At 43.8% G+C, this 25,536-nt stretch overlaps 1 protein-coding gene across 1 annotated transcript in view; it reads left to right on the top strand.

Moving 5' to 3' along the window:
• The window catches only part of SSE1 (shrunken seed protein (SSE1)), a 61,821-nt gene that overhangs the window by 17,386 nt on the left and 18,899 nt on the right, over positions 1-25,536 (top strand). The window contains exons 3-8 of the mRNA XM_087384822.1: positions 4,131-4,383; positions 4,578-4,924; positions 24,054-24,331; positions 24,432-24,499; positions 24,602-24,663; positions 24,759-24,871. Of these exons, the coding sequence (XP_087240948.1) occupies positions 4,131-4,383; positions 4,578-4,924; positions 24,054-24,331; positions 24,432-24,499; positions 24,602-24,663; positions 24,759-24,820 (1,070 nt within the window). The 3' untranslated portion in view covers positions 24,821-24,871. The remainder of the gene's footprint in view (positions 1-4,130; positions 4,384-4,577; positions 4,925-24,053; positions 24,332-24,431; positions 24,500-24,601; positions 24,664-24,758; positions 24,872-25,536) is intronic.

Raw genomic sequence — 25,536 nt, 5'->3', positions numbered from 1 at the left:
AGATTTGGAGGTGTATGCACAGCAGAGGATGAGGAGATGTGGAAGTTTGTCGGCAACCACTCAGGAGGAGATCTGGAGCAGCAGCTGGAGGTCCAGGGCTAGATCTGAAGGAGAGGAATAGAGAGATAGAGGAGTTGGGGCAGACCTAGAGCAGAGGAGGCAGAGAATGAGTTGGGGCAGAACTGGAGTAGGAGCTGGAGCAGGAGGGGCTGCAGCAAAGGATGGAGGAGGTGAGGAGCAGCTGCAGGTCCTGTCACTGAGAGTGAGGGGGTAGGGAGTCTTTTATAGACCTGACCCAGGAGGTCGGCCAGCTGGTCGGCCAGCTGGTCGGTCAGTTCCTAGGTCGGTGGGCTGGCCAGCTGGTCGGCCAGTTCTGGTCGGCCATTTTTTGCCTTTCTGGCCACTTGTTTGGCCCTGCTGGCTGTCCTTTTGGCTGGCCTGTTTGGTGCCTTTTGTGCCTTTGGCTGGCCTTAATGCCCCTAAAATAGGGATTGCTGATAGGTGGTATGTTTGCCCCTAAAGTGGGGATTGTAGTTGCTTAACATCTTCCGATTGTCTACTTGCATTGTTCCTCGGTCCAAGATTCTTGTTGGTTTAGGCCTTGCATTATTTCCTATCTCCTGAAACAAAACAACCCCCTCGATTATTGAGTCACTTGGTGCAAAAATTTCTTTAAACGGGAAACATGAAACACTGGGTGTACTTTACAACCCCAATTTATAGGCCACCTTGCCTATTCTTTTGAGAATTAACCACAGCCCACAATATCGGGGTGATAATTTGGCACACTCTCTTGCAGTCAAAGACAGTGTGTGCGAAGGAATTCTAAGAAAAACTTTTGCTCTTTCGTTAAATTCTCTAAAAGATCTATTTTCATCTACATACCCTTTAGCTCTATCTATAGCTTGGCGGTTGTTAGCTCTCGCAAGTGCTAGCATCTCTCCCATCTGAACAACATAGTTTGCAAGACTAGGCACTTTCTGGGGTATCCCAAACGTAGTTGGATTTGCTGTTCTATAACCATAGTTCAAATTGAACGGACTCATTCCCGTAGAGGAATGTTTTCTATCATTGTAGGCAAATTCTAAATGGTATTTCCAAGGGCTGTAAAAGGCCAGGTGACTTCACCCGCTTTGCCTTACTTACTTGACACGAGAAACATCGTGCCACATATTCATGAATTTTCTTTTTCATTTTTGGCCAAAAGAAATCTCGCTTCTGGTATATCTTGCATAGGTTTGGCCTTGCTAGGTCATCCTTTTGCCCTGGTTTAACGACATAAGCCTTAGGCCAAAGGCTTTGGACGAACTCGTTCACTTTCCGAGTTTCTCTAATCTCAGTCATTAGAGAACTCTCTAATACTTTGAAATTCATATTATGCATAATGGGCGCCAACGCATCATCAACTTTATTTTCCTTCCCTCTTTGGTACCGAATCGTCAAGTTAATCTCCTACATGAGTAGCTTGGTAGCCTCTCAAGTTGGGTTGTTCACAAAAATGCTTCAAAGTATCATGATCTACATCTACATAGAACTCTGAACCATATAAATAATGCCTCCATGCTTTCGCTTTCATGCTTTCAAAGCGAAAGCATGGATAACATCGTACAACTCTAATTCATGAGTTGGTCAATTTCGCTGAGAGGGAGAAAGCTTCTTGCTATTGGCCTTCCCTCTGAGAGGAGAATTGCTCCTACCACAATGCCACTTGCATTGGTTTCTATGAAAAACGGTTTATGGAAATCAACAATTTTAAACACGTGGGGTCGAAGAAGATTTTGACCAAGCCTAGGCTGCCATTAGAGTTACTTTTCTTTTTACCCCTATGGTCGTACTTGGTTTTAAAGGAGCCTCTGCTAGCTTTTCTTGCTTGGCTTGGCTACTAGGCTATGAAACACTTTGACTAATCCACTTCTTCTTAACCCCACTCTTTTTTGGGTACTCATACCGAGTCCCAGTTTGCACAACCCACTTGGCTTGTTACCTTTGGCATCCTCATAGTTCAAACTTCAAGGCCATGGCTATTGCTGTAAGCTAGGGCAAGCAATGGAATGTCAAAATGAAGGAGAGAAGACAAAAAAGGAGATGCTGTAATGAATTGCTGCAAAATTGAGTGAAAGTACAAGAGAGAGCCAATATAACAAAACCGTAGGGCAAAGCGCTCTAATGGGACTAAGTGTCCTAAGTGGTACATGTACTAACTGTACCAATTGACCTAACTGACTATAACTAGGCCTACGAGGTAGATACCAAGGAATAAGTGACACCTATGGATAGCCCATAGATTGGCTACAAACCCCCTTCCATGGTGTGGGCTGAAGTATCCTGGACACGTCTCAAAATACCTGAATATCTAATTCATCTTGTAGGGATATAGCAACCTACGACTGTACAAAGTACAATAGATCAAGTCACAAAGGTACTAAGTTTAAAGCTTGCCGGAAAGCTTCAAACTTAGGTCGAGGAAGAGCCTTCTTAAAAAGATCTACCAAGTTGTCTTCAGTGGGAACATAAGACAACTGAATATTACCTGCTGATAATTTCTCTCTGACATAGTGATAGTGAACCTCAATATGCTTTGTGTGGGCATGGAAAACTGGATTCTGTGCCACAGCCAAAGCACTCTGACTATCAATGTCAGGCTACTACGTGGCAGCCTAGACCTTCGCCTCTGTTCCACACTGATCTGCCCATCGAATCTGTTTCGTACTGATGCTCCACAGTCCCATACAGATTCTGTACAGTTCCTAGAGCCAGGTAGACCTCTTGGATCTGCTGCCCACATGGCAGCCTATGTGCTGCCCCTGTGGCAGGTCCATTTCCTTTGTTTTCTTTGTGAGCTTGCTGCCCACATGGCCGCTCATGTGCTGACCAGGTGACAGCCTTGCTATCCTATCTTCGTCCACCTCCCCGACGCTCTCCTCATACGGGGGCTTACAAATGGGGAGGTGACCATCTAAAATCCAACATCTTGTGGGATTCTATGTTCCTGCAATTAACTCCCTCTTGCACACATAACAGCTCCAAACTGCCTGTTCCTTGCCTCTGTATGTAGCAATATCGTTATCTCTAGTTTTGGCGTTCTGATAGTTCGTTTTTTCGTGTTCTAAATGCCTTTTCGCTTTCAATTTAGAACACTTGACCGATATGGACAGCTTTGTGCACGGCTGAATGGAAGGATTTTTAATGGTAGTTAAAACCTTTCCCTATTTTTGGTCTTAAAACATTTTTCTGTTTGGTGCTTACCTTTCTGAAATCTTGTTTGATTAAAATCTATTGCTGGACAGCTGGCTTTAGGCTCCAATGAAAACAATTCTGATTAAGGAAATAGGTTCAGAGCTTGAGTTCAGGCTCACAGTCATTTAGTATTATCAATGCTGGTGCCTTTTCTTTGGTTTTGTCATATTGATCTGACTTTCTCTTTGGAACTTAGCTTCCCTTCTTACAAGTGATAGGAACTAGCATGGTGCAGTGTGTGTAAACATATTGATGTTTTATACACGATGCAATTAAGCACCAGTCATGCATGTATGACTATTACTGTCCCTTCCACACTACATATGGTTAAGTTTTATGGCTTGAAGCTTTGTGAGTGGACTTTTACTGCATGCACTTAAATCTATGATTGGGATTTGATGATATAACTATGGATGTCATATCTTGTATCAACGAGATGCACGAGGAAGTTTTGTGTTTTAAAGCATCAGGAGTGGAATCTCATAAAGAGAAGAGTGCATCATCTCGCCCTCAGTTTACAGTTGGAATAATCCTGATCTTTTACTGCATCTTGTAAACGTGCTTCAATATATGGCAGGGACTATGATGATGATGTGACTATGGATGTCATATGATATATCTATAGAGTATGGGGAAGTTTAATGCCTGAAAATTCGGACTTCACTCTGATGAACAGAAGAGTGCATGCATCTTGTTTCATTTTATGATGGGAATATCCTGATCTCAGAGAGCATGCATCTTGTTTCAGTTTATGACTATGATGATGTAATTGTGATGGTCATTTTATGTGTGCCTCATGTCTATAGGCTTGAGTAGTAGACTCTCGCCAATTTATTTTGTTTGTCATGTTAGGGAATAATCTTGGCATGTTGCTGATATAGTTTTGTGTGCAGTTGCTGCACTTCTAGGTCTCATGACAGTGATAAATCAGCACATTGTTGACACTACCCCACAAGTTCCAGAGCAGGTGGGTTATGTAACAGGAGTTGGGGTGCCTGCACCATGTGGAGATCAGCAAGGCTATCTTCCCTTGTCTTTCTGCTTGTCTGTTGTGAAGGAGTTGGAAGTCTTAATCGAGGTGGCTGCAGAGCATTATCAAGGGCGAGACAGAAAGTGGAATATATTGGCTGCAGTTGAAGCTGTCAAGTATCTTTTCAACTCCATCACTTGTCTTATTTACTCTTCACTGAAGAAACATAGATCTTGATGGCCGTGCCTTCATGTTCTTTTTCAAAAAATTCATGTAAATTGTCTAACACAAGTGAATTCTTTGATACCTGGGCGATCTGACAGCTCTACATAGTGGAACTCATTGTAGTCTTTTGTGATGATATACTCAGGGCTTGTTTACGGTTTTCGATACTGCATCGAAGTGGCTATAAAATGCTTATTGATGGAGGGGAGACGAGACATGTAGAGGGTGGTCCTGGAGCTTATCAAAGAGAGGCCAGCCTTGCAGGATCTTCAAGGGAAAGAGATTTAGCAGGGAGGCAAATGAGACACCTGTCTACTGGTTACAGGGGACATGTGGATGCGACAAAGGGGGCAGTTCCACAAGACCTGGAAAGGAAGGCGACACTAGCTTTGATTAAGTTTGGTGAAAACGTTGGAATCAACACTAAGCCATCATGGGCAAATCGACAGAAAAGTGTTCCGGAAACTTCTGCAGAAGTTAAGAATATCCCATGTTGGTGATCAAAACCTATCCAAATAGATTCTTTTCTTTCAGAGACCACCTCATTTTTGCTGTGGAGATATCTATAGAGCAGGGTGTGAAGAGTAAAAGATTAAAGTTGACAAGTATTTTGGAATTCAATAAGGATTATGGGATTCTAAGAGAACTTGAACGCTGCATTTGAGATATTATTGCTGCTTGCATGACTTTAGGTTATTGGGTTTAACTATTCACATGCTTCTGACTTCTGTCGGAAAGTGAGCGCTTGGAACGAAATCTTGTAGATTTAAAAGGATGCACATAAAGTGGAACTAAAATGAGCTTTCAACTTTCAGATCTAGATTTGACAATATTTGTTGATCCTTGCTTTTCAGGTAAGTAAAGTTGTAAAGGATTTCAGAAGGTATTAGTTTTTACGCTCTAGTATTTGAGGTTGTACCGCCACTATGAGGTTATGAGCATTAATGTCCTGCAAGACTAGTACCCAACTAGGGCAAAAACTACACGCTACATGATTTCCCGTCAAATTCATGGAGTGTAGACTGGTCCTACGACTACTTTGGAGAATGTCTAGTGAGCCTTGGGTATGAGCCTATGGCATGATAGAGGATTGCAGGTACAAGAGAAGACGGCAGATTTAATTTGGCCTATTGGATATGCGGGAAAGGCGAACCCGAAACAAGTTTCCTTGGCTAGTATTAGTAAGGTGTCATCCTATAGAGATTAATGCCAGAAATCCAATGGTGAAAGCAGATTTAAAGTTGGAGTAATATTGATCCCAGAAACCCCCCGTTTTGTTTGAAAATAACTCCAGATCTTGAAGGTGTGAAAGGGACATGAGGCAAAGCGGCCATGTATCATGCTGATGCATCATGTGGATGTGGCAGCAATGCCACATGGCAGCCACATTGCAATGCCAAGTTGTTGGAATGGTCACCTCCCCTTCTGTAAGCCCCCAAATGAGGAGAGTGGGGGGGAGGTGAACCTAGGGCTAGGGTTGCCACATAGGCATCTGATTGGGTGCCATGTGGGCAGCATCCCCAGAGGAGGTGTCATGGAGAGGGGCTGCCACTTGGGAAGCACCTCACAAGAAAGCAACAAGGAGAGGAGGGGCTTGCACATGGGCTGCCATGTGGTGTAGCACACCTCAGAAGATACCGGGAAGGTTTGAGGGGCTTTGGAAGCCTGGATCTACACAGATCTGCCACGAAGGGACCTGCAACAGTACGGAGCTTTGGAGCTGTGTGTACAGAGCAGTGGTGTGGGATCCAAGGGCTGGAATAGCCTTGAACAGGAGATGGAACTGCAGGCAGCAGATGAGCAGGCTGCCTGCGTGGCAGGCTGTCTGGCAGAGTATATGGGCAGGCTTGGGGCCTGCATCAGGCCTGACAGAAGGCGCAGACAGGGCCAGGCAGCAGCCCAAAAGAGCCTGGCAGTAGCCCTTATATAGGGCAGGAAAAGGTGGCAGAAAGTCGGCCCAGGAGGGGCCAGTAAAAGTCGGTTGAGGGGGGGGGCAGAAAGTCGGCCACTTACCCCTTGCAGTCGGTTGGTTTTTGGGGGGGCTCAGCCCCTATAAAAGGAGGGCCTCCAGGCCCTCATTCATCATTCTCTGGAGCAGCAAAACACAAGCAGCAAGGAGCAGCAGAAGACCCATTCTTGGTGCCTATTCCTGGAGGACCAAGAGAGCAGGAAGAGCTGCAGACTAAGCTTGAAGGGCTGCCTGCCTAGGCTGAGTACAGGCAGTAAGGTAGAGAGAACCATTCTGGACAGAGTCTCTACTACGGTCGAGGTGGAGCACGCGGGCTCAGTGTTCTAGAGATATCTGGCAGATAGTACCTTGTTGTAAGATCAAAGGACCACGCAGGCTCAGTGTTCTAGAGATACTTTCCCTTGATGGGAGCTCAATTGGTCCAGCCCTTGGGCGTCCTTCTGGGCTCCTAACCTGGGATGAGACCTAGACCTAGCTAAAACCCTAGGACGGAAACACTAACCTACTATTCTCCAGTGGGTACTAGTGAACAAGGACTTGATTTCTGACTTGACCTAAGGCTGAGAGACTGACCTACGTAGCTCGTGCCTGACTGTCCTTGGACAAGGGCTCACAATGGGATCACGGCATACGACTATTTGCACTTTGTCAATGAAGGAAGTTGTCACCTTGCACCCAAGTGCAGGGGTGCATGTGACATTGTTGAGTCGAAAGTTTTATACATACCTTTAGTAGTTTGGGTCCCAAGTTTGTGAAGAGTTTGGGGAAGTCCAACCTAACTCTATAAGATTGGAATAAATGAGAGCTTGGATAGTGTGTACATTGTCCATGCTGTTGTGCAACACTCTATATTTTCCTTTTTCCAAGCGTTTTAATTCAGCAAGCCATTTTGTTCCCACAGCTTTTCCGCCCCCTTGCAATACCCTCAACAATTGAAAGCACCTCAATACGTTGCTTCCACTTTGTTGAGAGAAAGCATGGGGTTATTACATTGATATGAGGTGTATAGGTTGTGATCCTCAAGTCTCGGTGCTCCTCCCTCTTCTCATTGCAATCTTTCGGCATTCGGCTCATAGAGTCGTTTAGCCATCATGATTGACCAAGATCTTGGTCCTAGCCATGGTCTTGAGCCAAACCTCAGCTAATTGGGTGGTATGCTTGCCAATGTAGCAAATAGATGCAGATTTTGCGAGTCATCATTGTGGCCTTTCATGGTTTGTGGCTCACATCCAAAGGAAGACCCTTTGCTTGCCAAGAAGATTTGGCAAGCAAGGGTAACAAGCCTCCTTTTTCTTTTTGTGTGTGCTTCTAGTTTGGCATCCACGTTGTCTTCCATTTTCTTGGAGCTCTCTATTACTTCAAAGTTCACCTTGGGCACTCTGAGAGGGGAAGGTGAGTGGGAGAAGTACAAGAGGGAGAGAGTGAGAGAGAGAAGACTCCAAAATGTGCGGGTGTGAAGTGATGAGCCACACCACAAACTCTTAAGTTTTATTAGGATTAGGTTTTTCCCCCTATGACTGTCTTAAGACAGTCATTTAAGACAGTCATAGGTGTCATAACTTTAATAAAAGGGGTGGCAATGTGCCTTTACCCCAACAACCTCCCACCTAAAGGCCAATATGCCTAAAGGGGAGAAAAGAATAAAAATTACAGCAATATACAGTTACTGTATGCAAGACCATAAAATAAGAGTGATCTCATCCTAATCCCATGATGTGGCGGCAATGTGCAAACCGCTCTGTAGGCAAGCTCTTAGTGAGTAAATCTGCAGGATTATCATCAGTATGCACCTTCACAAGCTCAAGTCGCTTGTCTTCCAGTACCTCCCTGATGAAATGATATTTCACATCTATGTGCTTGGTCTTCTGATGAAAGTTTGCCAACATGATAGCACTCTGACTATCACAATGCAAAACTGGCATATCTCCTGTAATGCCCAAGTCTCCCACCAGCCGAGTAAGCCATATTGCTTCCTTGCAAGCCTCAGTGGCTGCAACATATTCAGCTTCAGTGGTTGACAGTGCAACGCATTTCTGCAACCGAGACACCCATGATATAGCACCTCCTGCAAATGTGAAAATATAACCGGTAGTAGATTTCCGGTTATCTGCATTCCCTGCATAGTCTGAATCTGTAAAACCATGCACCAATGCATCCTGCCTACCATAGCATATGCACAAGTCTTTGGTACCCTTGAGATACCTCAAGACACCTTTCACTGCTTCCTAGTGCCGCTTGCCTGGATTTGCCATATACCTGCTGATGACTCCCACCGCAAAAGCAATATCCGGACGAGTGGCAACCATGGCATACATCAAAGAACCAACTGCAGATGCATACGGAACCTTGGCCATCTCAGCCTTATCATCATCTGATCTGGGGCTGTCCTTACTGCTGAGTTTTAAATGTGGAGGCAACGGGGTACTAATAGACTTCCCCCCCTCCATTTTAAACCTCTGCAGTACTTTGTCAATGTACTCCTTTTGTGACAAAAACAAAAGTCCCTTGGACCTGTCACGAGTAATCCGCATGCCAAGAATATGGTTTGCATCACCCAAGTCTTTCATGTCAAAAGACTTATGCAGTTGTTTCTTTAAAGCACTAATCTCAAGCTGAGATTTACTGGCAATCAGCATGTCATCCACATATAGAATGAGTAGCATCAAACTGCCATCCTTTGCACGTTTAGTGTACAAGCAATGATCGGTCTCACACCTATGATACCCTTGGGACTGCATATCGGCATCAAACTTCTTGTACCATTCTCTTGGTGCCTGCTTGAGTCCATACAAGCTCCTCTTGAGCTTACACACAAGCTGCTCTTTCCCTTTAACAGCATATCCCTCTGGCTGACTCATATAGATCTCATCATGTAGATCTCCGTGAAGAAAAGCAGTCTTCACATCCATCTTACATAAATGCATGTCCTCATGAGCAACAAGAGCTAACACTGCTCTCAAAGTAGTCATCTTGACTACATGGGAAAAGATCTCATCAAAGTCAATACCTTTCTCCTGCTTAAATCCCTTGGCAACCAATCTGGCTTTATACCTCGGTAAAGCATTTGAATCCACTTTGACTTTGTAAACCCACTTGCATGGCAAAACCTTTCTGCATGCAGGTAGCTGCACCAAGTCCCATGTATCATTTTGAAGTAAGGAGTCCATTTCTGACTGCATGGCTTTCTCCCACTTCCTTTTCTCTGTTCTTCCCATAGCTTCCTTGAAGCTGGAAGGCTCACCACAATCTGTCAGCATAATAAAATCAGCCACATTATTGGCTCCTGGAACAAACCTGGCAGGAGGCCGTTGTACACGGGTGCTCCTCCTAACAAAATGTTCCGGATTAGGCTGTTGTCCAGCCTGTTCATCATGCATGACGGGTGGCTGTACCACCATATCTGGCTGTTCTACAGCCCCATTTGCTGGCATATTCAGTGGTGCATCATTGGCAAGATTATCTGGCTGATTTTCAGCCTGTATACCCTCTTGAACAGGGTTATCTGCAGCAGCCTGCTGCTGCATATAAATGGGCATTCTATGCTGTCCAACATCATCATAAATAACCCTTCTGTATTCCACAGGTTGCACGGGTTCCTTGTGTACACTATCCTCTTTAAAGATGACATCATTGCTGCGTATAATCTTCCGTTTAACGGGATCCCATAACCTGTACCCCATTTCACCTTCGTCACCATAACCCATAAAGATGCATCTGATAGACTTTGGCTCCAGTTTGGTGCGCAGTTCTTTGCGTACATGAGCAAAGCACTCACAGCCAAATACACGTAAGTGCTTATATGAGGGTGGCTTGCCAGACCACACTTCCTCTGGCACTTTCAACTCCAAAGCCTTGTTTGGCGACCTGTTAATAATGTGAACTGCTGTTTGCACGGCTTCTGCCCAAAAGCCATGGGGCAATGCAGCATAAGACAACATACATCGAACCTTCTCCTGAATAGTTCGATTCATTCGCTCACTTACACCATTTTGAGATGCATTATGAGGGGCTGTGAGTTCCTGTTTGATGCCCTTAGCTTCGCAAAACTGCACAAAAGCATGTGACACATACTCACCCCCATTATCGGATCTGAGGCATTTCAGCCTGCGACCTGTCCGATTCTCAACCTGAGCGACAAACTTCTTGAAAGCATCTAAGGCATCGCTTTTATGCTTGAAGAAATAGACCCACACTCTGCGTGTGGCATCATCAATAAAAGTAATGAAATACTTTGCACCCCCTAGTGATAACTGTGGCATCTCACACAAATCAGTGTGCACTAGATCAAGCAGTGCTCTATTCTGGGGAGTTCTCCTCTTATGAGGAGTCACAGAATGCTTGCCAAATATGCAATGATCACAAGTAGGCAAATCTGAAAAAGAAAGAGACGGCAGATAACCCAAACGTGACAGTTCTTGCATTCCTTTAACAGACATGTGTCCCAACCGGCTATGCCACAATGAAGCCTTTGGCAGCTCGGTTATGGCAACAACATGATTACCCACACTGGAAACATAAAGAGGGTACAAGGTATCACTCTTAAAACCCTCAGCCACTACAACCTGGCCATCAGTAATCACCCATTTGGAATCCCCAAATGTGGTGTGGTAACCATTGTCATCCAATAAGCCAGTGCTAATCAGATTTTTCTTGATTTGCGGCACATGGCGAACACCATCAAGCATAAATGTGCGTCCATCAGGGAACACTATCTGTATACTGCCAATCCCTGCAATCTGACATGCATAGTTGTTCCCAAGGTGAACAACTCCATGAGTACCTGTGTAGGAAGTAAACCACTCCCTATGAGGAGTAACATGAAAAGAGGCACCTGAATCCAAGAGCCAGGTGTGCATGTCATGGCCATCAATAACCAAGGTATGTGCAATTACAGCAGAAGAACATAATACCTCATGTCTGTCACTGTCACTGTCCTCTACTGCAACATTCACTGCATCCAAGTCATCTACCTTGGCCTTGCCTTTGCCTTTGCCTTTGCTTCCACTGCCTGCATCCTTTGTTTCAGCCTTTTTGGCTTTCTGATCCCGTATGAACTTGAAGCACTTAGACTTCACATGTCCCTTCTTGCCACAATAAAAGCATTCAGTATCCTTTTTACCACGGGACTGACTGCGGGATTTGGACTTACTAGCAGATCTGCCCTTCTGCTGAGTCCTGCCTCTATCCTGTACCTGCAAGGCATTTGAAGACTTGCTGCTCGCATTATTCTTCCTGCTCATCTCCTCCATAAGGAGAGAGCTCTCTACATCAGCATACATAAGAGTGACGTTCGAATTTGACAGGGTGGTCTTGAAAGTGTCCCAACTCTCAGGGAGGGTACACAACAAGAAAGTAGCCTTGAACTCCTCATCAAGGTTCAATCCCTGTGCAATAAGCTGTGTAAAGATGGCATTGAACTCACTCAAGTGTGAGGTCATAGCTCTACCTTCCTTCATGCGAAGATCAACCAGCTTTTTCAACCAATAAACCTTACTGGCTGAACTCTTTTGGGCATATAACTCTGCTAGCCTCTGCCATAGGCCATAAGAGGTATTTTCAGCCTGAACATTGAACACAAGAGTATCAGAAATAGTAAGCATGATAGCTGCCCTTGCGGACAAATCAAGCTCTTCCCAGTCATCATTTGTCATGTCAGATGGCTTGACACCCTTCACCCTTATGGGCTTAGAAATCTTCTTTAACAGAAGTACATTCAAACATTGTTCTGCCCATAATGCATAATTGTGTGCCTCTTCCAACTTCTTTATGTTCAGAATTGATGATTCACTTCCCCCTGATGCCATATCAGATAAGGAAAGTACCTGACGTCCTGTAAGTCAAAAAAAGACTGAATAAAATTCTGATTTCTCAGAAAAAACCTGCTCTATCAAGAGCCAGGAGCACTCACAATAGTGCTGTTTTTACTGTCAGAAAATCTGCAGCAAAACAGAAAAAATCTCTCCAATTACTGTACCTTCTGACACACTGTACCGTGCTCAAATAGGCATAAAAACAGTAATTTCAGAATGCTGCATAAAAACAGTAATTGCAGAATGCTGCAGCTGCTCCACAAGTGCTTTAACAGTGCATCATCAGCTGACAAGGCACTAAACACTGCTGCATTGCTGTCCTGATCACTTCTCCTACCTCAGACGAGGTATTGCACTGATTTAATATGCATAAACCACTTGGCATAAACTGTTTTGTTCACTGAAAAAAAAAAGCTCCAGACACTTCAGCCTGTCACAAAACCTGCAACAGAAAGTGGGATAAATCCCAAGCAATTACCCTTCTGCCAAGGGAATAAAATGCATCTGAAGATCTTTGACAGTAACCCAAGTGCTCTCAAGCAAAATCTGGGCAAAAGCCCCTTGATCTGACACTTGTACCAAGTGAAAACAACCTCAACAATGAGGGATAAGGCATACAATGTGCAAATCTCTCTGACAAAATCAACTAACAGTGTAATGCAAATACTGCCCTGTGTAGAAATGACATACACAGATCCCAACGTACAAACACTCAATGAGGAACCTTTTGAGCACTGTCAACGATGGACAGTTAGGGACCGAGTAAACTCGATGCGCCCTGGCCAAGCGTGGCTCAACTGAGGTTCTCTGAGTGTTGCACAAGAAATGTGACCTGCAAGAAAATGTCACCTCCACACTGCGGAAATCGAGACAAATGTGTGCACTCTGGCACCACACTACCTCAAGGCATACAAAGCATCAACTGCTGTGCAAAAGCCCTATGATCTGCTCACCCGTAAACTGAGATTCAAACCCAGTAAAAGCATATATCCTCTGTCAGATGCATAAATCCCGATATCTGTGCACAAGTTCTCCACGCAGAAAGAAAATAACTGAGAAAGTACTTGCTGTACTTCATGCAATGCAATGCACCTCGGGTAAAACCCAAATCTCCTCGCTGTACCTGAGCAGGGTACAGATCCAAGGAGAGAGTTCGAAATGTACTCCTCTGACGCAAATCCAAACCAGAAAATGCACCTCCCTGTCGGAAAAAAAAAAACCGGAAGCAACTCCCTGTCACAGTCCGTACGGCGATCCGTACTGTACGGTAGAAGGCTGTCCGTACGGCTGTACGGCCGACGTCTGTTCGTACGGATGTACAGACGACGTACGTCCGTACTATTGTACGGCGCGCGAAATGGCGCCTGCGCCTGCGCGATGCGCTGCCCGCTGCAGCCCGCGCTGCCTCGCTGCGTTGCCCTGTCCTACGCGATGCGCTGTCGCCCTGCTGTCCCGCTGGCCCGCGATGCACGCTGGCTGCTGCCCTGCTGTCCCGCTGACCCGCGCTGCCTGTTGCGCTGCCTCGCTGCAGCCCTGCTGGCCACTAGGGCAAAGAGGTAGGGGGAGTGGGTAGACAGGGATAGAGAGGGAGGGGTAGGCTCTGATACCAGTTGAGAGGGGAAGGTGAGTGGGAGAAGTACAAGAGGGAGAGAGTGAGAGAGAGAAGACTCCAAAATGTGCGGGTGTGAAGTGATGAGCCACACCACAAACTCTTAAGTTTTATTAGGATTAGGTTTTTCCCCCTATGACTGTCTTAAGACAGTCATAGACAGTCATAGGTGTCATAACTTTAATAAAAGGGGTGGCAATGTGCCTTTACCCCAACACACTCTTCACCTCTTCTAGTCTCTTTTTGAGATCTGAATTCTCCTTCAGTAGCAAGGCATCCAATGCGGTTGTGTCCTAGGTTCTACCCCCTCTCTTCTTGAGCTCTTGCCTAGGTTCGTCTAGCTCCAACTCAAGTGTCTTGATGTTAGAAGCGTGCTCATCTTGCTTTTGTTTTAGTATGTCATTCTTGTCACGGGGACGTGATGGTGAAGTGTCTAAACTAACTGTCATTGAATTTAGCCTAGGGTACCAGGCTAGGGGCGGCCTTAGTTAATGCCCAAAAGGTACCTATGATTTGGTGTGCAATAAGTGCAACTCCTAGTGCTATTAGAGTGGTTTCAACTTCAAGGTCATTAGTATGGTTCAGTGGGCTCATTCTTTAAAAACTGACCCCCTAGAGATCCTACAAACTAGGGTCATTGGTTCCCAAGCATTAGGGTCATGGTGTGCCATCTGACCCCCTAGGGGCATTAAAATCCCACGCCTCATTTTGTACATGTGTCTGTGTGTGGCCTCTTTGCTTGCCTTGTGGCACCTAGGTGTCACCCCCAGAAGCCCCTAGAAGGCCGTGGAGCCCTTCCTTGCTGTTTTGAGCCCAGCCTCATTCTGAAGATGGCGGATTGTTTCAGCCTCCCTCTTGCTGGCTGAAGTCGATTTTCGAGCTTTCTTTGCGACAATTCTCCTCCCCTTGGTGCTCTCTACTGCTGCTGGCATGCTTCCCGGATCTGGACGCCTCTATTTTGGGCCATTTTTGGAGCTTTTCTCAACTTTCTTTGTGACAAAAGTCTTTCTGAAGCCATAGTCTTGGACGCCTCTCTTCCTGCTCCTGCTTGGTGCAAGGCGCATCGAAAACAGAGTTGCTGGTGGGCTGGAATCACCATTCTGGTGGTCGCAAACATGGCGGATCTGTTTCAGCTTGCTGAACCCTCTCTTTCTGGTGCTTGAAGTCATTCATAGGCAGCTCCCTCCTACCAGAGTTTGCTGTCTGCTATTCAACCTACTTCTGGAGGTGTTCCGAGCTGAAACAGGCTCTTTTTGTTGGCTGGATTCTCATCTTCTCTTTCTACTCTATGCTACTGTCATTCTTACTGAGGTCTTGCAAGATTGGATGCCTTGCCATTGGCCCGGGAGAGGATTGGGGCACTGGTTGTGATACTCTCTTCTTGGGGGTGCAATGGCTAGCCTTGGGCTTAGTAATGGCTTGGGTATATGTGAATGCATTGCTTGGCATGCAGTCCGGTTGTTTTACTTGTGTTATGCATGGCTATTGAAGGGAACGAAGAGAATAGATTGGTCACTAGCACAGCCACGGGTTGGCGTTGTACTGGGTTGCACCTACGGGTGAGCTCTTGAAGGGAGTCCCTTTGTATTTGAGCTAACCAGTAATTAAATAAATACCGCAAGGGGCGCCAAGTATTGGGGCCAACAGGTGTCACTCTTCATGCTTTTTGAGTAGGGGCATTCTAGCCTCCCTTGTCTTGAATGGTTCAATGATGCTATGCAGTGAAGTTATATGCTCTGAGTTTTGTTTGTGGACAATGGCAATGTTTCAAGTTGGCTGTATTTCAGATTTGTGAGATAGTAGAGTGAGTTACACTGCCCTTTGTTGGTCAAAGGCCGGTTACAGTGGTTCCATTGCTAGGACCCTCATCAAATCATCCAGAGTAGTCCCTAGGCAGCTTGGGTAGAGAAAGCATTTGCTGATTTTGGTACAGCCATCCATTGCTTTTAGATATGGAGCATATAAGGCTTGGTTATGATGCAGACTTAGAGTCTGAGCTAGAGCCACAGATAAGGGGAGCACACCCCGGAATAAGAGTGCAAGATGCAGCCCATGAAGGGCAGAATGTTTAGGTTGATGCATTGGGGCAGTCAGCTCCACAAGCGCAAAATCTTGTGGGTACAGTTCCATTGGGTGTTTACCGAAGTGTACAGCCAAATGCTATGGCAGTAATGCAAACACATATGGCTTTTGTGTTGCAAGTTTTGACTCAGCTTACTCAGAGTTTTGCTGAGATTGTGCATAATCCAGCTTTGATGCCGAGGGTAGAGGCACAACCCATCCAGGGTCCACAGATGCATGTGGGACAGCCACTACCAGAGCCACCGACACTAGTGGTACAGCCACTATCAGAGCCTCCGACATCTGTGGTACAGCCACTTGCAGTGCCACAGAGGCAGGGACCAAATGGGAATGAGCATGGTAGCAATGCTTAGGATGTGCAGCAAGGGCAGCTCAGCCTACACACTTTGGAGGAGGATCCATATTTCAGGCCATGACCTCACAGCCAGCCCCAAATTCTTTGTATGCTAATGTGGGGATACAGCCTGGACTGCAGGGAGGCAGTCCCATGGTGTCACACACTCAGCCAGTACCACCTGTGCCTCCAAACCCAGCTGTGGGGGGTGTTCTTCAAGCTCCAGAACAACCCCAAGGACAGCAGCCTCTTTATTTGCAGCCCCCTGGATATGATCAGTTAGAGCCCAGGCTCAAGATGAAGGATTACAAGGAAGGGGGGGCAGCAGTGAAGTTTGAGACCTTAAATGGTCATGCAGATAGGATGAAGGCTCTTACTTTCTTGCAACAATTTGACTTGTCTTTTTGCTGGAGGATACTTCAGAGAGTCCTCGAAAATCAGGAAGGCAGCCACATTCCTTAAGGGTAATGCCATGCAGTGGTGGTCTAACCTTCTGCTTCAGAGTGGCTAGCCTTGGGCTTAGTAATGGCTTGAGTATATGTGAATGCATTGCTTGGTCCCTCTATGAGGTTTTTCCCCTAACCACAGTCTAATCCCTAACTACGGTTAGTGGATAAGATAGGGTTTTTGTCACTTAGACAAAACCCCTCACTTCTCTTTTATACTCACTTCATTTCAGTCCACTATTGAGTGTACTTGCGTTTTGCTCACTCTCACTCTTGCTCATCGCTCTTGCTCTCTATTCTGCTCACATTTGGTATCAGAGCAGGACAAGCTCTTGGACCAACTCCTCTTGCCTCCCTCACATCGAGCTCTGTCGCTCAGTCCAACAGCCTCACCTCGCAACTTGCACGTGCAGCAGCCCCGTCCGTACAAGTCGTACGGAAATCCGTACATGCTCCATATGTGATGCCGTACTGCCCATGCTCTCCTATCCGTACTACGTACGGATTTTCATACTACAGTGTCGCCGCTAGCCGTACAATCCCCCTTGCTCCGTTCGGACTCCGTACATCGACCTGAGTGTTGCCCGTACAGCTCTCGCTCGATGTTCGTACACTGCATGGATTCCGTACAGTCAACTTGCAAATACCCTGCCGTATAGTCCGTATACTGCACGGATTTTGCCACACACATGTTCTGACAACGCCGTACAACAATACGGTTTAGCTACAGGTTGTCCGTACAAGCTCTTTCTGGTTCAGGTTCGCTTCGAGACTCGTGCATTTCGGGATTTGTTATGCTGGTAGAATATGTGATTTCATGATGAAAATGTCATTTCTATCAAACTGTCATAGAAGGCAAAAGTGTCTGAGACATCGGCCTCTTTGGACTTACCACTACAGCGTCGTCAACTTTTATTCCTTCCTCTCTTGTAATGTTGATGGATCCATATGATGTATACTGCTTCATCTAAGAGGTGGAAGCTTTCTCCTATTCTATCTTGGAAGCGGAAGCTTGCATCAGAGTTTGTGAATCATATATTGACATGTCTACATCCCTCAATGTAACTAGCGTCATCAGTAGGAATTCTTCCATTGTCTAGTCTTTTGAACCTTAAAATCCAAGATCTTTGACACGTGTCAACATCGAATATAGATAGGACTGCGAGTGCCTCGTCCTCTTGTAGTCCAAAAAGAAACTCTATGTCATTGAGGAACACATACTCTTCTCCATCAACAAGGGGGAACATTGATATTAATTTTGATGCCCATAAAAGTACAGAGCCACGTCATTCAAAGGTTGAAAAAACCTTTGGGAAAAGCCACATCACCTTTCCCTTTATACCCCTCTCTCCTTAAGGCTTTTTTCCTTCTCTCTTTCTAAAGGTTCTAGAATCCCTTTTACAATCCCTCCTTCTTCCAAGCTTCTAAGATCCTCTTCACTCCTTTCTCCAATCTCTTGAATACCTTGTCATAAGCAAAAGAAGAAAGTAGGATTTCGAAGTTCGAGATCGAGGGAAACGGAAGAAGCGGGATCGAAAGGATTGTGAATTAAAAGAAAGCGAGAAGTCGTGGATCGAAGAAAGCATGAAGAGGAATTCAAGACCATCGAACAAATACCAAGGAAGTGGGCATCATATTTTCTTTCTATGACATAAAGCGCTTTGCTTTATAATTTTTGTAAAATACGCATCTTTAAAATGAGAACTCCAGAAAGAGACGATATGGTTAGAGAAGCCGAGGAAAGGGCTAGGAAAGGAAAAACTGTAGCTGGAGAGGAAACACATGAGGAGGTACAAATTGAAACTCAAGAGGATAACGTGGAAATGGAGGACATAGACTACAATGATTATGGAATTCCGTATACGCAATTTACTAAACTTGAAACTTGAACGCAAAATATAGAAACACAACTAGGAGTTATCAGTGATAAATTGAAAACCTTAGCTGAAGCCATAACTAAGTTAGCCGATTCTCAATCGGTAACTATTACAGAAAAATCACCGATTCCTCCTAATCAAGTTGAGAGGTCGACCTCTCGACTTAGAGAAACCTCTAACATCCTTAAGGACTTGAAACCACCAATTTTCAATGGGGAAGAAAAGGAGCGTAATAAAGATGCGATTAATACGTTCTTGCAAAAGTGGCAAGACTTCCATCGACTCAAGAATACTCCTCCTGAAAATCAAGTCGTGGAAGGAAGTCTTTCCCTTGGAAATAAAGCCTATAAATGGTGGATGAGCCTCAAGGAAAATGATAGAATTCCTAGATATTGGACAAGCCTTCCTAAAAGAGGTTTTCACTGGAAAATTAATTAGAAAGAGCGTCGGAGGCTTGGGACAATTGCACTATGGGTAAAAACACTCTAGTCCAGTACATAGCGAACTATAGGGAGGCAGTCCTTAAGTTGAAGGGAATAGATGAATTCCCAAAAATAAGGGGTTTCGTGAGAGGTCTCAAAGGCACTTATAAGGTTGAGGTGAGAATAAATTCTCCTAAAACCTTTGAAGAAGCCATTAAGTATGCCCAAATATACGATGATACAACGGGTCAAAGTTGGAACTTCAGAGCAAACAGGTTTTGTTCCAAAGTTCAACAAATTTTCCAATTTCAAAAGGAAGGGGCACTTCAAGAAGGAGGTTCCTTAGGCACCACCTAAGAAACCTCAAACACAAAATTATCCTCTCTTGAAGAAAGAGGATTATGAAAGGGCTAGGCAAGAAAATCTTTGCTTCAAATGTTTGGGCAAAGACCATGCTGCTTGGAACTGCCTATAAATAAACAAGTGGGAGCAAAAGTCCCAAATAGACCTCCGTAAAAACAAGTATATGCGGTGCAAGTGTTGCCGCTTAATGGTACTGAAAAGTACACTGAGGTAGAGGTCTATCATGAGGATAGCACCCACATGTGTTGTCTATCATCGGCAATGTGGCAGCCCACCTTTGGTTCTCACGATTTAATGAGGATGCATGGAAAAATTAAGGGGCAAAGAGTAAGAGTGATGGTCGATTGAACTACTCGTTAGTTAAGAAATTAAAATTACCTGAGAGTCCAACTGCCCATAAATATGTGGTCTCTTTGGCAAAGGGCAGTGATAAAAAAGTTTGGGATACCATGATACATGGTGTAGAGGTGGATATTCAAGGTTATCAGGATGCCTAGGATTTCCAAATCATGCATCTGGATCGAACAAATGTAGTGCTTGGTCGAAAATGGTTGTATAGTCTTGGGCATAGCTTATAGCAGGGTTATCTTAATAACTCCATTATGTTTGAAAAAGAGGGTAGAGTCTTCCAGATTCAAGGAGAACATGATGTGCCCAACTCTTCTCTTATTTGTTTGATGGAATTGGAACGACTACTACACCAAGAAGAATGCGAGGTATATCTCTGTGAACTTACTTTTATCGGTGATTTTAAGTCTTTTGCATCGGAAAGAAGTAATATTGTTTTTGATAATGTTAAAAAGTATAAATCTTTTTTCAATGATTTAATGTTTGAATTTAAAGATGTTTTTTTCGTCTGATTTGCTTGATGGTTTACCCCCTGAGAGAGAAGTAGATCATAAAATAGATTTAATTCTTGGATCTACCCCTATTTGTAAATCCCCATATAGGCTTAGTCAAATGGAGGAATGTGAGGTCGAAAGACAATTAATGGAATATCTTAGGAAGGGCCAAATCCAACCAAGTAGCTCACCTTGGTTTGCACCAGTTTTACTCGTAAAGAAAAAGGATGGTACTATGCGTTTATGCATGGATTACAAAGTACTAAATAAAATTACCATAAAAAATAAGTATCCTATGCAAGGGGTAAAATATTTTACTAAAATTTATTTAAGGTCAGGATATCACCAAGTACGAATTAGGGAAGAGGATGTCCCTAAGACACCATTTCGTACTAGGTATGGGCATTATCAATTTAAAGTAATGCCATTTGGGTTAATAAATGCTCTAGCAACTTTCATGACACTTATGAATAGTGTCTTAAGGCCATAACTAGCGAAATTTGCTGTAGTATTTTTAGATGATATTCTTATTTATAGTAAAACCAGGAAAAAGCATTTGGAACATTTGCGAAAAGTGTTTCAGCTGCTGAGAGATAATTCACTCTTTGCTAAAGAATCAAAATATGAATTCTTTGCAAAAGAAGTGAAATACTTGGTACAGATAATATCCCAAGAAGGGGTTTGTATGGACCCTGACAAAGTAAGGGCCATATTGGAATAGCCACATCCTACAAATCTGGAAGAATTACAGATATTCTTAGGTTTGTCCGGATTCTATAGGAGATTCATCCAGGATTATGCTAAGATTGCTATTCCGATGACGGACCAGCTTAAGGGGAAGGGAAGCACCTTAATATGGGATGAACCTCAAAAGAGAAGTTTTGACAAATTAAAAGTAGCTATAGCGGCAGCTCTTGTTTTAAAAGTTGTGGATCCCAATGAACCATTTGTGGTTGAGACAGATGCTAGTGATTTTGTTGTTGGGGCAGTACTTTTACAAAAAGGTTGACCAGTGGATTTTGAAAGCAAAAGGTTAGATCGTGCCAACGGAATTACTCGGCATATGAGAAGGAACTATATGCTATAGTCTATGCTTTAAAAAAGTGGAGGTACTATTTATATGGTGTAAAATTTGAGCTTTGATCAGGAGAGCAGTAAGTGGATTTGCAATCAGCCAGAGCTTAAAGGCAGAAAAGCTAGATGGGCTGAATTAATGTAAGAGTTTGATATACAATTGACATATCGGAAGGGGAAGTTCAATGTGGTCCCTTAGCCGAATGCCAATTGTTAATGAATTGAGTTTTACTCAATTTCAGAATGACTTTCTAGAGTCCTTAAAGGGAAAATGTGAGTTTGATCCTCACTTCTCTGAAATATGGAAAGCAATTAGAAATAGGGATCCAATTAATCAAGGGGCTTTCACTGAGGAGTTGCATGGAAATGGCGACACACCTCAAGTTGGTGATAAAGGACTCAAGTGGAAAAAATATACTATTGAAGATGGCTCCTTGCTCTACAAGGGTAGAGTATGTGTCTTGGATAATAATGACATTAGGCACCAAATTATTTTTGAATGTCATGATAGTCCGAGTGCTGGACACTCGGGAATTCAGGAGACATGTGCTTTTGAAAAGACAATTCTTTTGGCCTGGAATAGATAAGGATGTCCAAGATTATGTATTGAAGTGCCATAAATGCTAGGTCAATAAGGTTGAATGCCTTAAGGTAGGAGGTCTCCTACACCCATTGAAGATTCCATCTGGCAAATGGGAAAGCATCTCCATGGATTTCATTGTGGGATTACCTAGGACACAGAGGGGGCACAACTCTGTGTGGTTGATTGTGGAGCGGTTGACCAAGATGGCTCACTTTTTTCCTGTCAATGAAGATGTTAAAACTCCAGAATTAGCTAGGCTATTTGGGAGCATATCTATAGACTGTATGGGCTACCAACCGGTATTGTTAGTGACCGGGATAGCAAATTTAAAAGCCATTTTTGGAGAGCTGTGTTTAAGAGATTAGAAACTTCATTGAATATGAGCACCACGGATCATCCACATAGTAATGGTCAAACTGAAAGAGTCAATCAGATAATTGAGGATATGCTTTGAGCATATGTAAGTAAACGGCAAACTTATTGGGAACAATATTTGCCCATATTAGAATTTGCATATAATAGTGTCAAACATTCAGCTACATGTTTTAGTCCATTCATGATGCTGTATGGATTTCAACTAAGAGTCCCAATGACAATGGGACTCGAAAAAGAGAAGGTTTAAGCGGTCAAAGACTTTCTTGAAGATATGAATCAAACGCTTAAGTTAGCTAAAGATAGCATAAGAAGAGCTCACGATAGAGCACGAAGTTATGTAAATCCCCACTGTAGAAGGATGGAGTTTGAAGTAAATGAGAAAGTCTACCTCAAGGTACTTGAATCTTCAAAATCTCTAAAAACTGGTAAATGTCCGAAGTTGTCTCCTAGGTATTGTGGACCATTCACAATACTTAAAAGAATTGGAGAACTCGCTAGCCTTACCTGAGGGATGTAGAGTACATCCAGTTTTTCATGTTAGTAGGCTAAAAAGAAAATTAGGAGATGATGATAATCTCATTGGAAATGAAGTCTGACAAGAATGTTTGGTTAAGTGGAAAGATAGACCTGAAGAGAGTTCAACATGGGAAAGGGTAGGCAATCTCCAAAGGAGGTTTTTTCGGTGGACACGCAAATTAATGCCTAGGCAAAATAGATCTAGCATTAAGAGGGATGCCAAGAGGGGTTAAAAGGGTAAGGGCCTTGGAAATGACACTTGGCATCATAAGGAGTCCACATAGCATGCATTGGGTTCAGGGGAGACTTCTAGAGAGAGGCTCCACAAAAGAAAGAGAAGAAACAAAGGAGTTTAGGAGACAATGAGACGGGAACTCGGGGAGCACTCTGGAAAGTCATGGTTTGGTGGAGAACAAGAGAAGCCCTCGAAGGCGTTACAACAGAGGAGATCATGAGCATGACTTGTTATTGATCCCATGACTAGGTGGACAGAGGAGATCATGAGCAGGTATGGGAGGAGGGTTACGTGAGATGGATCTGTACTCTATGCAACATGTGGAAGGTTGAGCGAGAGAAGCACTTTGGGTTTGGATTTCTAGTGTACTATGAGATACGTTGATGTCAATAAAGTCTATTTAGGAGTGGATTTGGACGATTCTCAGATCTCTTGCCCATCCTTATCGAGGGTGCATGGCAATCTTCCTACTCAAGGCTCATTGACATCGTAAGGTGAGACCAGGAGGACGAGTCCAGCTAGAGGATGATCATAGGTTTGTACAAAACTTTACAAATCATATGATCAAAATTCCTTTGCCCAAAAAGAAAAGAAAAGAGGATGATCATAGGCTCTTCCACCCAGGTATTCTGGACCACAGGCAGCAGGGGACACGATGCAATTGGGACCTAGAGAGCATGGCATGACAGACTTGCCCTCACGTCGACTCACACACGAGGACCGTAGATATCTCCTCATGTGTGAGTTGGACTCCACATGATAGAATAATTGGTTTGGAGATCGTGCCATCCAATTAAACTCCACATGATAGAATAATTGGTTTGGATCCATGCAAAGAGATTCTCATGACTCTATTTATCTGTTCTCTGTTGCTTAGTTGGGGAGCCAAGTTGTATTTTCATGGAATTTTACAGGATTTTGTAAAAAAGAAAAGTTACAAAAAGGGGGGGGAATGTTGTCACGATCTCTTTAATTAATGTTATAATCTACATTTTGTGCTTGTTAGCTGTAGTGGTTTTCTGCCTGCATTTGTAATTGTTGGAAAGCCATTTAATGTGTGGGTTGTTGCTTGGTTTACCATCAGTTGCTTCAAAATCTTTCTCATTTGCAAGTTTGGACCTGCCGGATGAGGTAGCAGTTGTGGGAGAATGTCTTTTCATATTGAGACCATTGATATATGTGCTTCTGATTCGGCGGTATGGATTGACATCATGGAAGCCATGGTTGACTTCATTTGCTTTAGAGATTACTGGCATGAGTGCCATTTTGGTAGCAGGAATTCTGAAGAAAAGAAAGCTGGAAACTGTTAGTAATGTGCAAAAGGATGGTCATCTCCCTCTCTCTGGTGATGAAATGCAAGAGGTTAGTTGTTTGTATGATTGCCGAGTCAATTATATATTTGTAATGTACATATTGTTTTTTGTTGAACTTGGTATCTTCCTTCTGTAAATGTCCTTTGCAGTTGAAAAGGCGGCAGCTGCTTTGCGCTTTGTATCTGATGAGGGATCCATTTTTCAGCACTTATACGAGGTAGAACCATAATACCAATTATTTTTCATCTTTCTTGCGGTGTTTGCTCTCTTGGCTTACTTGCACAGGAAAAGCAATATAAACTATCTTGTGATTTTACAGGTATCCTCTTCTCAACACTGAGAGGATCTTCAGGCCTGTACCATTACTTGGATCACTGGGAGGTGAGCTCAAGGCAATTGTGAGAATATTCGGTTTTATTATGACTGCTATTTGAAACCCTATCTTGGGATTGATTTGGCTTGGCTTGGCACATCAGGGAAGGTGCTAGAATTTGTCGCTGGTATACAAGCAAGATATTGCTATACATCTGGCTCATAGTACAGTAACCATCTTAATCACTATTCTTTCATTTGATTGCTGAAACATAAGGTGAGTCTGCTCAATACATGTTCTATTCTTGGAGACTTTGATGTTATTATATCTTTTACTGGAAAAATTGCATAAAATTTGTAAGTTGTAGTAATTGCATGGAAAACGACTCAACAAGGCTTTTTACAAGGCCATTTTCTTACAATGAAAATATATTTTGCTTGATCTATGTCATCGAGGAAGGATTCTACTCTTTCATATTTCGTCTATTGATCAAACAGTAATCCTTGTGCATTCATTCATCCTATCTTGATTCATTTATGTTTTGAGAGCAGCTATCATTATGAGTCGGTTTAGGGCCTGCTATCTCTGCATAATGATGCTCATATCTTCTGCTGTCGTGGTGTGACCCACACCACTTTGGCATTCTTGGGAGTAGGAAGGTTAATACTTCTTTCTTGTCTAAAGCTGTGGCAATCCTATGCCTTGAAATTGTTTGTCCCATGCAACACCTTGTGAGTTACTACTTGCTAGGACTGACATTTGAGATGGTTTGGGATATGTTCAATTCGTGAGATCTGTTCTCCTCCTCATAGTGGGATCATTGTGGCTGCTCAAATAAATCTCCACTAACCGGCACTAACTGTTGGCCATCAAACGAACAACCAACCCGGCCAGAACAGCAACCCTCGTCACAAACTCAGCCTAGGCAATCCAGTAACTGG

The sequence above is a fragment of the Dipteris shenzhenensis genome, chromosome 14 (genome assembly GCF_047967505.1).
Source record: "Dipteris shenzhenensis isolate YYH24624 ecotype China chromosome 14, Dip_SZ_1.0, whole genome shotgun sequence".
In the NCBI taxonomy this organism is placed as follows: domain Eukaryota; kingdom Viridiplantae; phylum Streptophyta; class Polypodiopsida; order Gleicheniales; family Dipteridaceae; genus Dipteris; species Dipteris shenzhenensis.
Note: the sequence above shows the minus strand (reverse complement) of the source record. Positions and strands in the feature narration are given on the sequence as shown.